A 15,811-nucleotide genomic window follows, 5' to 3' on the forward strand; every position below is an offset into this window, starting at 1 on the left:
GCAATCGAGGTTATTGTATACTCCCTCTATCCCACAATGTTTTAGTGTTTCGCGCATTCGTGAATTAAAGCAAAAGAATGAAAATTTTATTGATGAACTTACTCAAAGGGCCTGTGTTGTATAGTTGTATATGCATTATTGACAATATTATTGTCAATTGGACCTATTGGTATATTATCACAATATTGCAGCAAAAAGGCAAATATTATCTTCAGTCTTGTCAGTGATATACCATTATACCAATAATTCCTATCATTATTTTACATAATAAATCCTCGTGGTCATATTTCAATCACAAAACCTTTTTTTTTTCCTAAAAATTGTTTTTTCCACATTCAATGTAAGAATGTTGTGGCCAATGTACCCAGCTGATAAAATGAAACATCAATGGGCCAAATTAATGTATAAAAGCTTGTATATGACAAGCAGAACTTGAATGATAACAAGTTCCAAACATTTACCAGATAGCAGATGCCAACACCTTGGGCATTGTTTGTTTCTCCCTACCAACATTATTCCTAAAATGATTAACAGCATCAAAACTGCTTACCGTGTTTCGTACAAATTCAACAAAGCTAAAACCACCGACCGTGTTTTACATAATTTTTATACCACAACCTACAGATGCTCCACAGCAATTTCCTACCTAAATGAACGGAGAAAGTGCAGATTTTTTTATATAATGGTGAAGAATCAACGAAACAGAAATGGTTTTGTTACACTTCCTCACAACTATATGCTAAAACATCAGATAAATACTTTATATAAAGGATAAAAAAATATAAGTTAGTTCAACAAATGTGATTGAGAACCCAACTATCTGGGCATTAGACACGGAGATATTCTCTCTATGATTTGCAAGTTATTATAAAAATTATCCAAAAAAAAATGTTCATGTTAATCATCAATCATCCACGACAACCCATGACCAAAGAACAAACAACGCTAAAATAGGACTAAAGAAATGAGATTTGTTCAATGACTTACATAGTTTATGTGCAAGATACATCAGTTAGCCTAAATTATACTGTAGAAAGCCATGTGCTTGTTGAGCAGAAGGTAGCAACCTGCCAGGAATGAGTGAATTTTCAATTTCAAACTTTCAGAATCGTTGGGCAAAATGACATTTTAAAAGAACTAAACTAAACGCAATCAACTACTTCTCGAGAAAAACATGTACTTGACATTCATGGATTAAAAAAATCAAGTTGTTATGCACTTCTATGCATAGTCATTACAGTTTGCTCTAAATACTATTGTTGTACGAGGAATAATAATTAAAGCACAAAGTGGAAACTCATATTATGGTTAAAGCAGCCTCTTATTATTGTTAAAGACGGCCAGTTAATACATGATCATCTATCTTTGAATAGAAAAACCGCCATATAAAGGCTGGCATGCAAACCATGAAGATAAAAAATAATTTAAAGTCGAGTATCTAAACCAATCTTGTTTTTCTACTTTTTAACCTTCGATAAGCTGTTTCTTCTTTAATCAATGACTGGTTAAAGTCAATGCTAAAGTTTCAAACACTTATTGGAACTCCTTTATTGAATAAGTTGATGTCCTTGTAGGTTCTTGAACACTGTTTAAGACCATTGTTATATATTCCATATAAGGGCTTTGTTCAGAAAGAGCTTCGCACAAGTTTAAGCTCAAAATTAGACTGTTTCTATAGATTTTTATCAGGATATTCTGCTGAGATGATTAAAATTAAAGCCTTCAAATGCATGTTAAATTTCCGACTTGTTAATGCTTAGCTAGCATGGATCAAATTTCAAGAACTTGATCAATTGGAAGCTTACCTACAAGGAGGTACAACTAATCTGCTCTTGGGGATTGACTTTCCTACCGACGACGCAAATCCCTCTGTAGATAAAAAGGCAAGAAAGTACAGGGCATTAGACAATTATAATTTCCCAAGTCATGCAGTCAATGATGAATACCTTTATTACTTCAACCTAATTTCTATATGCAAGTCTTTAGATATCATGCCTACTATAGCATAAGTTAAAGTAGCCTACTATATGCAAAAGTAGCTTCTGTCCCAGGACAAATTTAACATCAACAGAGGCATGATATATATTAGATACAAAGGCACATGCAGAAAAGCCACTTGTCAATGGTGAGAACAAAGTGCATCCTTCAATTACAAGCAAAAACATGGACGATCATGGTGCACAATTGTGGAATGGTATATTTCTAGAACAGCTGATCAGTGTGTTAAGGACATCTAAAGAGTTAAAGCTCAACAGTCTGAACACCAGCATGCTAATAACTATTAGGAGTACACTAGTGGATAATTGTCAAGTTTTAGTCAGAATTCAATGGTCAAAACAAGTAGATGTATACGGGCAAGACATGTAATCAATACTAATAGTTTCACAACTCACTGTGGAAGAGAAGAAAAGGCAAACATTAAGCAAGGAAAAGTTGGAAAACACTGAACCTTTAAATCAGCCTAACAGCTAACACTAGCTTTTACACTAGATGATGAAGCCTGAACCAGAATCCAGGACAAGCTTGAGAGCACATTGCTCCAAGAGCTTCTAAGGCTCCAACCCTTTTAAAATTAACAAATGTACACTTGCAATAAGAAACTTACTCTGGGCCCACGGTCAGTAGCCTGTGGTTGTCTAGTGGGCATTTGAACAGGCTGTTGAATCATTTCTGGACTGTCATGCTTGTAGAATGACTGGAGTGTTCTCACAACAAATGGGCGCACTATATTCACCTCCATTGCAGAAAGATTTTTCAGCTGATACCAACTCACAGGCAAACAAAATTAATCAGAACAACCAATGGATACACCTCATGTTTTCACTTAATCAAAAGGTCAAAATTCAAACAAACAGATCCACGTATACACAAGTTCAAACATGGCAAAATAAAAAATTGGCATAATCCAGTCTATTTTAAGTGATCGTGGCAGGGTCCATACTGAAAATTAGCAGCATTTCCCCCCCCCCCCCAATGTGTCCTGAGAAAAGAGCAGCATAATATGCAAGGGAGTTGCCTGAATTTACAGCCATATACTTATCAATTTTTAACAGCAACCAGAAAGATTGATAAAGAAATACAATAACACAATCTTTTCTGTTAGTCGGGTAGAAAATTAGGAGTTTCAATCGTTATAGTAACAAGCTGACACCAACAGTTGGACCTAAAATCAACATCACATCAACAAAAGCCCTTGTATTTTTATAGATCAAAACAATCAGAATATCCAGATAAAAACTTGAATACAAACCTTTACACAAACAAATTCCTTTGTTTTTTACTATCATCATCATCATTCTAGAAAAAAACTAAACATAAATATATATTTCAAGAAAAAATAATAAGCCAAAGATGCTACATTCTTAGCGAAGGATAAAATTTACGTGCAATTCCATTTCATGATGTCAGATCCAAACTTCCAAAGCAAAAAATATTCAATGTTTGTTTGTTAGTTTTGATGATAAACCATCTACTGTATTAAAAGTTGACTATATTTGCTAAGAATTCTGAAAGCATTCAACCATATAAAACTGTAAGACGTCACACAATTGTCACGCTAAAATGTGCCTCAAGATATGATGTTTCAGTATTAAATATTTTTAATTTGTCTTAACTGTTATTAATTGAGCTTATTTAGCTAGAGAAAGTACTTAACAAGAGCAATAGAACACAATGATCACTGCCTCATCAAGTTCTATTGCTGAGCATAAACAGATACTCTGTGAAATATCCATGTTCTTTGTTCTGAATATAGCAAACACCACAGTTCCACAGCCTTATCATATTCCCTATTTGGCAAGATAGCTTCACCATACTTAAGATCCAAATGCCATTAAAAGAATAAATGTATCATGCTCAAAACTGCCTTCTTCTGTCATATTGAGTCATAAAAAGTTTCAATGGTGTTCACTGATACTGATCTCTGAAATTATCATAATGATCTTAAAAAAAATCCCTTGCTATAACTAACATCTTATTCTTGGAGCTGTCACATGCCTAACCCTAACCCTCCCCATCCCCATATCCGTCCCAAATGGCCAAATGGGAAAGTGTCACTTCAGCTTATGGATATGCCAGGACAAAGCCAATAAACTGTAGAAAATACATATTTGCTTTTTCTAAAATAAAGCAAACTGAAGGCAAAAAACCACCAGCACATTCTCTAAATATAATATGATTCATGAAAGGCACAACTAAGAATAACAATTATGAGGTCTTTGTTAATTGAAGTTTAGTTTGAAGCAACAAACAATACCTTCACTGCATGCGTTCGAGCAGATATGGTCTCCAAGCCAGACTCAACTTTATGGAACCTCACATCCCTAATGTCTTCAATGAGAGACCTCACCTGCATAACATGAGTGGGCTAAAGTTTTAGCAGGGCAAACATCAAATGCAAAAAATATGTTTCGAAAATCTTCAACTGACCATGTATATGTCTGGAATATCATCCCTGGCACTGGCATAAACAAATTATATATGTCAGTTGAACCTCTTAAAAGGTCATGGGTCAAGTAAACACTGTTTATTAGGACTTACTGGTCAAAGAGAAGCCGAGAAATTTCGATATAATGGAAAGGTAGTGGCTGAAATTCCTTAGGGGAATCTCGTTCAGACTCCAAAACTTGTGTTAACCTCTCTGATATCCACAAATGTATATGTCAAGTCGTTAACAAACCCCGTGAAATTATGTCATAACACAATGCAATAAAATCAAATTATTTATATAAATATTGCCATATCTTCATATTCCAACAATTTAATAGGCAATAACAGAGATACAGACACAATGCACGCACATGTTGACATAACTTCATATTATAAATCCACTTTACTGCAAATTTTATCGAAAGTAAGTTCTCTAAACAACAAGACAACTTCTTAATTGGGTGACTTTTATGTGATTTGAGGCAACAAGAGTTTGCAGTACACTATACGCCGGTTGTATACTAACCAATCTCATATTCAATTGACAATAAAACTCAGATAAAAGTACTCACCAATGGACATCCACTCAGGTGGTCGAATCGTGCACTTCCCCCTTTTCTTCAATGCCACAGCAAGCCACAAAGGTACTTGTGTTGCTATTTGGGGGCGGAATGGACCATAATCACCCTAATAATCACACCAGACCACTAAATTCAACTCTCTAATAAAACCAATTAGGGTTTAACCATAAAATTGACAACAAATAAATAAAAAATTAATCAGCAAAATTACCGATATCAAATTGAGAGGCTCCATTCTCATATTAGGTACAATTTCAATCATTTCATCTTCAGCCAAGAACTCCATCTACAAAATCCAATTAATTGCATTTCTAACAAAAAACGAATATAAATTGAGGAAGATGATGTGAAGATTACCTCGGCTGCTGTAAATACTGAAGACTGGGGATCTGATTGGCCCGCCATTTCTGGAAAATTTGCTAATTGATTAGCTGAAAATTGAAATGCTTAAATTTGAAGTTCGTCGCCTGAATTTTGCCTAAAATGATTGATAGAATGTAGTTTGGGGAAAATTTTGGTTGCGTGAAATTGCAAACCCTAAATAATGATGGCGGGAAATGAATAGACTAACTAATGTCATTGATATTCACCTTTTGAATTTTTCGCCTAAAGGTCACTTGATTTTTTCAAGATCTTAACTTATTAACCTAAAACTTATTTTGGTGAGTATAAATTAAATTAGGTAGCCCTAATTAATCCTTATCACGACTTAACCGAACCTTTCTTAACTTATTTTTCCTGAACTTAATTGATCTGAACTTATTAACCCCTAGAATAAGGTGAACATAACAGGGTCTACGTAGTCTATAGTAATCAACATTTCTGCATATGAAAATATTAAGAAGGATTTAACCATATAAGTCAATCGTCAACCATGCAAATCACAAAGTCTAATTAAAAAAAGAGGAAAAAAAACCATAAAATATCAAATACTACATCCGTTTCCTATTATTTGCAACGATTTGACATGAAGTGTAAGTAAAAAATGTTTAAAGTTGAAAATATTACGAAAGAGAAGTAGTACGTATAATCACATAAAATAATTATATTAAAGTAACACTAGTTTCTATTAATTCCACACATAATTACGATAGTCTAGTTGTCGTAAGAATACAAAGTACAATAACAAAAGAGATATCTTCCGGTGCTATGGCCTAAGAAGTCGCCTCATTCTCGAAGTGCGTGGTTCGATTCTCACTAGTGATAAATCCTCTACTCGGGATTTCACTGTGTAACTAATAACATTGTTCAGGGAGAAATTTTGATAGTTTATAGAAACGTTGCAAGTATTAACATCTCAACAATTCATATTGTGCCAGTATTTTCATGGAATCGGTTTTGATCGAACTTTATGCCGATCGAAACGGATTGCAACAATGACATTTGATTATAAAATTATTGTAAAGCATTTGTTTAAGTTTTGTATCAAAATGTATAATCTATTTGGGCAGGGTTTGATTAGCTTACAAGATGATGGGCTGCAAATTGCTAAAAAGTGGTCAGTCAAGTCCAAAGTGACCAACTTTATATTAATCTAACGTGAGACAACCTAAGGCAGGTGTATACATAATTACACATATGCATATAGTTATACGAACATTGACCTAACTTTATCATGCTTGGTGGTGAGAAGAAGATCCATCATAGGAAGGGGATGTAAGGAAAATTCTTCCTATAATGTGTTTGGTGAGATTTGACTTCTAGCATCACGCTTGAAATTCGACTTCTAGCATCACACTTGAAAGAGAAGTCAGAGAGATTCGACTTCTAGTATCACGTTTGAAAAAAAAAGTCGGAGAACTAGCCAACTACTCTAGCCTCCTATATGTTGCATATGTACTAGTCCAATGCCATCATATATATACATATTTTGGTGTTTCACCTAGTTCACCCTTTACACTATTTTGGATTCGGGAATCAGTTATGAGTGATTAGATTCCAATCCTATCTCGATTGTTATTGTGGTAAATCGAACTAATACCATCACATATGGAGTATATTTCATAATGTTTTTGATATATGTACCCGTTTATTATCTTCATCAAAGTTATACCCATATTTCAAAACTTCAAACTACAGGAACTGATTTTGGCACACCCCTATGTGAGAAGAGCATATAAAAATGTGCTATCACATAAGGGTGTGCCAAAATTAATAAAGGATATGCCAAAATCAATTTTCCAATAATTGCACGGGAAACTCCGCGAAATTATTCGAACACAAAGCATCCATAGGAGTATAGGACTCAACAATCAACACCACCTAGGTGTAAAGTCAACTCTCAAGTCTCAACTCATGTACTAGTGACAAGGAGCACACCGTTTTGTTCGTCACTTGTCAGGCTGTTGCAAAACTACTCACACCACACACTCTAATTTGTACAAAAACTCGAAATTACCCTCGACAAAACGCAACAATAATGAACTATGTCTTACGTGTCAAGGTCATAAACGTAATTTGAGCTCAGAAGTTACTAGAATATCCAAATATTCGCACCCGCCGAAAACCACACATAAATAAACTATCCACTCACTCACTACCTTCTTTACATCTAATCGTAATCACAGAAATCTGTAAACCTAACCTCAAAAAAACCAAATCTCAGATAATTTTCAATCTTCTTCTTCAAAAATGGGCAGGAAATTCTTCGTCGGAGGCAACTGGAAATGCGTTAGTCTCTCTTTCTCTCTCCTATTCACTCTCTTTGGTTTTGAAATTTTATCGATCTGTTGTTTATGTGTTCATTAGAAATGTTGATCGATTTTGCTTTTTTTTTTTTTTTTTTTATGATTTGTTGTTGTAAAGTTAATCTGGTAATGAATTTTTGAAATCGTCGTTGAGTATGATTTTTAGATTGTTAATCTGAAATATCGATCAAATCTAGATGACGAAGCCGTTTTTTTGTGTGTTGATGTTTGTGATTTGTTTTTTTATGTACGATTGAGGCTTTTAGTATAATTTTATGAGCAATTAGGGTTAATTAATGCTTGATTAATTGGACAGTCAAATCTGCAATTAAGATGTTGAAGTACTTCAATACTAAGTAGCTAAGATGTGGAAGTTGTGACTAATCTAATCTCATGGAGTAGGAGAATTTTAAGAGTAATTAAGGTTAATTAATGGTTGATTTAGTTGTTTAATCAATTCACGCGAAGTTGTTAGGTTGTTTATTTAATTGGACAGTCAGATCAGCAATTAAGATGTTGAAGTACTTCATTACTTGCTAAGAGGTGGAAGTTGTGACTTACTTCATGGAGCAAGATAATATGAATAAATTTTAGGAGCATTTTGGTAATATCTGGAGCATGTATATTTGATTTAATTGAACTTAATTAGTGTATTGTCGTGTCTGATCACGCGTATTGATTTATGTTTCTTTAGAGAACAGAGAAGTAGGAGTTGAATGGCTTATAATTTCTTATAGTAACTTCATGATTGCATTTTTAGAATAGACCTTACAATAAAATGGTGATGAATTTAGTATTTATATGATATATATGCGGATAAAGCAAGAGTTGTTTATTTATAGAATCGTGTGTATGATATGTTTACTTATTTATTTTTACCTTTTCCTTGTTTCTATAGAACGGGACTTCAGGAGAGGTGAAGAAGATAGTAGAAACTCTCAATGCAGGGAAGATCCCATCAACTGATGTTGTTGGTGAGTGATTGTGAATCATATAAAGAGTTTTGAATTAATGTTCTTTGCTGGTAGACAAGGCAATTAAAATTCTTTTTTGTTTGGTTGCTTTCAGAGGTTGTGGTCAGTCCTCCATATGTTTTCCTTCCCGTGGTGAAAAGCTCATTGAGGCCTGAAATCCAAGTTGCTGCCCAGAATTGTTGGGTTAAGAAAGGTGGCGCCTACACCGGTGAAGTTAGGTATGTTGAATTATTTTTTCCTTGTTGCTGTCGTTTTTTTCTGGGTTGTTTTTTATGGTTGCATTTTTTTTGTAGGTTTGCTTGTTTGTGCTTTTACTTTACATATTTATTCATAACTTCCTGTCTCTTGACGAGATGTGACAATAATCTATTTCTGTGTAGCTGTCGTCGGATTATCTGACCTTTTTGCAACCAAAATATCTCATTTAGGCATATCACCTTTATCATTCTCAATACATAGGGTGTGTCCTAATAGGCCTATGGATACTCGTCCTGTTGGTTATTTTCACATGTTTGTTGAATGAGTTGGACAAATATATAGATGAGTCCATTATTAAGATACTTGTGAAGAGTTTTGTTATGAAGAATGTCGTTTCTGAATGTTATTTTGGGATTTTAATTTGTCATTGAAATTTATATAGAACTATCAAATTTTGAAGTTGTTAACTTTGGCTTCAGGGGTTATCTGATATTAGATATGTTTCTAAACTATAATTTTTTTACTTATTTCTTATTTGACCATTTTCTAAATGTAGTGCGGAGATGCTTGCTGACCTAGATATTCCATGGGTCATCCTCGGTCACTCTGAAAGGAGGGCTTTGCTAAATGAGTCCAATGAGGTAGGGATTGGCATTTTCGGTTGAGTTACTAGTATCATGGCTGTTTTTGCCGTGCATCTTATTGCCTTGGTTAATTTCTGTAATCTTTGCTATTTATTTCTGATATGCATATTTCTTCCTGAAGTTTGTTGGGGACAAGGTTGCATACGCTCTCTCAAAAGGTTTGAAGGTCATAGCTTGTGTTGGAGAAACCCTTGAACAACGGGAAGCTGGCACCACTATGGAAGTTGTTGCTGCACAAACAAAAGCAATTGCCGGTACATATTCTGATGTTCATATATGATTATATCATTGAAAATGTCGTGCGCTCTGTAGACGTTAAATTGAGCTTGAATGTGACTAGTCCAGCTTAAGACTAGATGGGATTCATTATTATGTTTTATTAATGCTTTAGATGCGTAAAATAATCAATCTGTCTGTGACAAATATCTATGTATATCATAAAGCAGTACTCTATCGCATTTAGTTTAGCATGTTCGCCATGGATCCCCATTATCTACCTAATATCCCCAGTATCTACAATTGCCTCACTTCTGTGAAAAGTTAGTGTATGGATGTTGGTAAAAGATGAATATTCATGTATATCTTTGTCTAGCAGAATGTAGCTGTTTGGTTAATGTCGTCTATATGTGCTCATGTTAAGGCCTATCTAACTATGTGGAATTTGTTCTTAGTTATACATGCACCTTCATGTTTGTATAGTTTTAATTCTTGAGCATGGTTGGATTGTGGATGTCAAGATTGCTTCATGATATTTCTGACTTCTGATCCAATATGGTTTTATTACCACAGACCGAGTAACCGACTGGACAAACGTAGTTGTTGCTTATGAGCCAGTATGGGCTATTGGAACTGGGAAAGTTGCATCTCCAGAGCAGGCTCAGGAGGTATACTTTTAGTTTTCTTGTCCAAATTGGGGTTGGTGTTCTTGCTTGCTGCATTATCAGATATCTGCCTCTCTTTTAACAATACAGTAGCTAAGTATGTGGTAATGATTCTATGATGATTTATATACTGTATTTTTTTTTTAAATAAAAATGATTTTGTTTTTCCTCAAAACAAGTTTTTATTTACTTATTTTTTAATGCTTTTATTGCTTGGGGCAGGTAAGACTATGTACATCTCTGACCTTAAAACCTTGCATGTAGTGCTGTCAAATTTCAAACCGAAACCGTTTAACTGCCCGAAACCGACCGACCCAAATGAGAACCGAACCGATTAAAAACCGATTTTTTTGAAACCGAAAACCGACCCGAACCGTATTTTAGTAAACCCGAAACCGAATTGACCCGATTAATGTTAAACCGTATAAGAACCGAACCCGTTAACAAACCGAACCAAATATAAACCGAACTGAAAGAAAACCGAACCGAAAAAGAACCGAACCGTATCTAACCCGAAACCGATTCCAACCCGAAACCGTTTAAACTGGCAAAAAAAACCGTTTACACCGGACCGTTAGCAAACTGATACCCGTTTGCACCGAACCATTTAAAAACCGAACTGATTGCAAACCGAACCGTTTATGAACCAAACCACTTCTAAATCGAACCGTTTACCACTACAAGAAATCAGGAAAATAACGACGGATTTCCGACGGAATTCCGTCGTAATCGGTTGTCGCAATACCCTTTGTCGGAAAAGGGTTCGTCGGAATAGATTTTCAAGCTCAACAAAGTCCGTCGGAAATTTTCGACGGATTGTATTCCGCCAGAAATTTCCGACGGAAATTCCGTCGGAACATTCTGATAAAAAAACAAAAAAAAAAAGGGTCCGCCGCGCCACCACTCCTTTCTAAAATCACCTTAACACCACCGCAACAAACCCCGCCCTCCACTAAAACCACCACCGTAATTCACCCTACCCACCACCGCAATTCTCCATAACCCAACTTACAAAGACCCACCACCACAACCCATAACCAACCCAGATCCACCTACCTAACCCTAACCCAAAGCCAGATCCACCAACCTAAACCTAACCGAAACCGTAACCCACCCACCTAACCCAAACCCAAACCCAGATCTACCCAACATTGCAATATACTGTCACAACATTTAGTAAACCTTAACTTCGAACAGTAAATGTTGAACTATCATCCTGTCCGACTCGAAAATCATAAAGGTAAAAGGAATTTCAATGACATAACATTTCTCAGTAATTCTAGCTCAAAAACTTCAAATTCAGCACAATTTTAGAAGCTCAAACAATCTAGCAATACAATCACACTAAAACCACCAGAAAAATCCTTAATTCAACACTACAACAAAATCAACAGAAACATCAAACATGTAAGAATTGCAAAAGTACGCAATACTCAAGCTCAAATCAAGCAATCAAACAAACAAAATTAAGTTGAATTCAGCATAATCTGAGTAAAATAGAGAGAAATTACAGTGAAGAATGAACCGATTTGGAAGGAAGAGGAAGAGGCAAACACAACTTCTGGCGACGAGACCTAGCATGACCAAATTGACGACAAAAACTGGAAAGTTTACCGATGAAAGGAGAATTGGAGGATCGAGACCAAAGATAATTGGAGTAGAGCAAAGTTAGGGTTCTGAAATTCTTGGATTGATCATTCTCTTGCGAAGGTGATGCAATTTCCATGGAGTTTCTCGATTCGGAGTTCATGGCTTTGTTTTGGCGCCGTTGACGAGTACAACCGTTTTGCCGGAGTAGTTCTCAACTTGTAATTGAGCTATAAACTGAATTTGATCACTCAAAAACCTCGGAATTGGGTTTACGAGGCCAAATTCGACCATGAAAACTCTAGATCTAGAGTTTTCATGGTCGAATTTGACCTTAAAACCGTTACTTTGCACCATTGATGTTGATGTAGAGTCTGTGTTGGTGTTTTTCACGACGGTGTTGTGGCATCTGGTTGTTGATAGTGTTAGGCGGTGGTAGTATAGTCGATGGCGGCGTGGTAAATCAAAAGAGGGGGGAAAGAAGATAAGGAAGATGAGAGAAGAGAGAGGCGAGAAGAAGAAGAAGAAGATGAAAGAGAAAGGGTTTCAAAAGGGTTTCATGTAAATCTAACCATTGATTTTTTAATCTATGGTTTAGATTGGTGATCTGTGTGTGTTGTGGGAGAAAGAATCTAACCATTGATTTTTTTAATCTATGGTTGAGAGTGGTGATCCGTGTGTGTTGTGGGAGAAAATCTAACCATTGATTTTTTAATCTATGGTTGAGAGTGGTGATCCGTGTGTGTTTGTGTGTTGTACATTCATCTACAAAAATATTATTCCCTCAATTCTTTAGTATTTTTTTGCCCCATTTGATCGGGATCAGTGCCCAAGACACGTATTAAAACATCTACTAGTATATATCTTTATTTTCATACACGTAAAAATTATAAAAACGTTATATTAATAAAATGTATAAATAGATAAATTTAAAAAGATCACTAATGAGTCTATAACTTTGTACTAATACATACGAATAACGATGATACGAATATTTAACTATGAGATGGTTAGATGCCATGTGTTAATAATGTGTACATATGATCGATTGAACTAATCAATATTACCTTGTTAATTAGTCATTAGTGTTTTCTTTCATTATACAAATCAAAGCACTTTGTAATATCTTCATAATTTCATGAAAATATATAATGATAAACGAGTCATAATTATCAGTCTTGTTGACTAATCAAGTATCGAATTACCAAATTGCAAATTTCCATTTCACAAGAAGTCAAAAACTCATCAAATCATGATTATGATACTATGCGTAGTATATAAATGATTAAATAAGAAGCATATAATAACCTAATTGTAAAACAATAATACATTAATACACTAACTCTTATAATCTAATTCGTAATAAACTAGTAAAATCAGTATGACTAAACTTGAAACAGAACATAATATGTATTTATAAAATCAATGAGAATTTGTTTATAATATGATGCCTAAATAAGAAATGATTCGCGACTTGCCGACTTTATATAAAACTTGTGAACGCAAAAGGTTAGCAAGTACTATCAAATTTCAAACCTAAACCATTTAACTGCCCGAATCCAAACAACTCGATAAACAATTTATTTTTTGAAACCGAAAACCGACCCGAACCGTAATTTAGTAAACTTGAAATGGAACCGATATGAATAACGTTAAAGTGGTTAAACCATCGAAGAACCGAATCAGTTATAAACTGAACCGAAAAAGAACCGAATCAGTTATAAACTGAACCAAAAAAGAACCGAACTGTTTCTAACCTGAAACCGTTTCCAACCCGAAACTGTTTGAACCGGGATAAAAACCGTTTACACTGCACCGTTAAAAAACCGCAACCTGCCTGCACCGAACCGTTTACTACCCGGACTGTTTACAACCCAAACCGAATTAAAACCGCTTAAGAATAAACCGAAACCGAATCGAACCGCTAACTATTTAAACCGAACCAAAACCGACCCGTGAGACAATTAAACCGATTCCAAACCGACCCGATTAACTACCGAACCGATTTCAAACCGAACCGAAACCGAACTGTCAAACCGTTTTGACAGTGCTACTTGCATGGGATGGTTTTATATTGGGTAGTTGTTGCATTATACGCTCATGTCTTTTTGGTCTTAGGCTTATTGTGGTGCATTCAAAATTTAGAACAGAAATGAAATTGCAATATGCCAACATCCTCAGCGTGTTTGCCAAAGAACTGGATAGAGCTACTCTTGCATAATCAGATAAATAAATTAGTTTGGATTCAAATAATCTTCACCAATAATGACATATATTTTATGCTTAGCCATGTTTATTTATTGGGTTGATTTTTGGCTTCAACACAAACGTTGGTCTATCTTATTAATTTATACGAGTAATTTTTTTACTCCTATCAAGCATAATTGTATTTATAGCTGGTTTTCTAGTGCATGAATTTATTATAAGCTTTATTGTAGTCATAACCTTTGTGAACATTTTATTTCATGCAACAGGTACATTGTGAATTGAGAAAATGGCTCGCTGCCAATGTCAGTTCTGATGTTGCTTCCACCACAAGAATTATCTATGGAGGTACTTCCCTTCTTTTCTGGCATCCTCTGTCCTTTGGCCTTGTCTTGTATCCTATCATAATGCCTTACATACTCCTAGCTTCTGTTTTTTACACTGATTCTGTTGATAATTCTTAATCATGCGTCAAGTTTATAGACTCTGTGTCTGAGGTGTGTTACATAACTTACTTTTGTTCTTGCTCTTCGGGTCTTCCCCTTCTCTCAGTCTGCTAAGAATTCACTCCATAAGCTATTACTACCTCTTGTTCCCATGTGAGGAGCATTCTATCAAACCTAACTGACCTGAGAATCAGCTTGTAAAATTCTGAATGTTTGTCTGAGGCAGAGTTATGAAATCCATTGTCTTTTTTATCTGGATCCCCATCCCCTCATCTTTGCTCTGTTGCATAAATGAAAGAAAGTACTCCGTAAATGCTCTGTAAAATAGAAACCAACTTGCATTTGTTCTCTTTAAGGCTTATCTATTATAGTATTATCTATGTTGCATGATGTAACTCTTCAAAAATGCTTCATGCTCTTTATTCCTCATCAGCTGAAATCTCCACTTTGGAAATTTTATATTGAATTAGCACAAAAGATGTTGAAGAGAATTATGTAATCCATAATTTTTTTCATTCTTCTGGATAGACCTCTCAGTAAATTATGATGTTTGGTGCTGCAGGTTCAGTTAACGGTGCTAATTGCAAGGAGCTGGCTGCTAAGCCTGATGTTGATGGTTTCTTGGTTGGGGGAGCCTCTCTAAAGGTATGTTTCTCACCTATCTTTAGATCTTCTCCTTAACCTGCTAACTGCTTCACATAAGTACAGTGTATTTTAAATTTCTTGCTCTTGATCCCTAATCATGATTGATTTTTTCTTTGTTCAGCCGGAATTCATCGACATTATCAATTCTGCTACTGTCAAGAGTGCTTAAGTCTATGGTGTCTGAAAAAGCTTCAGTCAGGAGCTGCATTCAAGGGCGATTTTTTTTTGAAGCTGCTTTTGAGAGAATAAACTAGAATCTGAATCTCTGTATTTTGGCTTACCAGTAGCGTTTGGCTATCATGTAGTGGAAATAACAATCTGATGTTGAACTATTTCACTGGATGACTATTACCCAGTCTCATTATCTGTGTAATCTTTAAATAATTTCTCTGTCCAGTTTGAAGATTTGACTCGGCCTCTAAAAGATACGAGTACATTTTTGGAGTCGTTGATGTCACTTAACACACTGCGGAGTATTGAAGTCAATGTAAACGATTCGAAAAAAGAGGCAGGTCCATCTGAATTAATTAACACT

General features: G+C 35.2%; 2 protein-coding genes across 2 annotated transcripts; one reads left to right on the forward strand and one right to left on the reverse strand.

Moving 5' to 3' along the window:
* Nucleotides 1-737: 737 nt before the first annotated feature.
* On the reverse strand, nucleotides 738-5,611 carry LOC110733286 (DNA replication complex GINS protein PSF2-like). Its single transcript, XM_021913298.1, has 9 exons — nucleotides 5,367-5,611; nucleotides 5,221-5,295; nucleotides 5,001-5,115; nucleotides 4,540-4,639; nucleotides 4,429-4,459; nucleotides 4,256-4,348; nucleotides 2,606-2,758; nucleotides 1,806-1,869; nucleotides 738-1,067 (listed from the first exon to the last, which is right to left on the reverse strand). The coding sequence occupies exons 1-8, from the start codon at nucleotides 5,412-5,414 to the stop codon at nucleotides 1,849-1,851; spliced, it is 636 nt and encodes a 211-aa protein (XP_021768990.1). The 5' UTR covers nucleotides 5,415-5,611; the 3' UTR covers nucleotides 738-1,067; nucleotides 1,806-1,848.
* Nucleotides 5,612-7,530: 1,919 nt separating this feature from the next.
* Nucleotides 7,531-15,720, forward strand: LOC110733287 (triosephosphate isomerase, cytosolic-like). The gene is made up of 9 exons (XM_021913299.1): nucleotides 7,531-7,679; nucleotides 8,595-8,670; nucleotides 8,765-8,888; nucleotides 9,425-9,509; nucleotides 9,634-9,766; nucleotides 10,302-10,396; nucleotides 14,455-14,533; nucleotides 15,194-15,276; nucleotides 15,398-15,720. The coding sequence occupies exons 1-9, from the start codon at nucleotides 7,641-7,643 to the stop codon at nucleotides 15,443-15,445; spliced, it is 762 nt and encodes a 253-aa protein (XP_021768991.1). The 5' UTR covers nucleotides 7,531-7,640; the 3' UTR covers nucleotides 15,446-15,720.
* Nucleotides 15,721-15,811: the final 91 nt, after the last annotated feature.

The sequence above is a fragment of the Chenopodium quinoa genome, unplaced genomic scaffold (assembly GCF_001683475.1).
Source record: "Chenopodium quinoa cultivar QQ74 unplaced genomic scaffold, ASM168347v1, whole genome shotgun sequence".
NCBI classification, from domain to species: domain Eukaryota; kingdom Viridiplantae; phylum Streptophyta; class Magnoliopsida; order Caryophyllales; family Amaranthaceae; genus Chenopodium; species Chenopodium quinoa.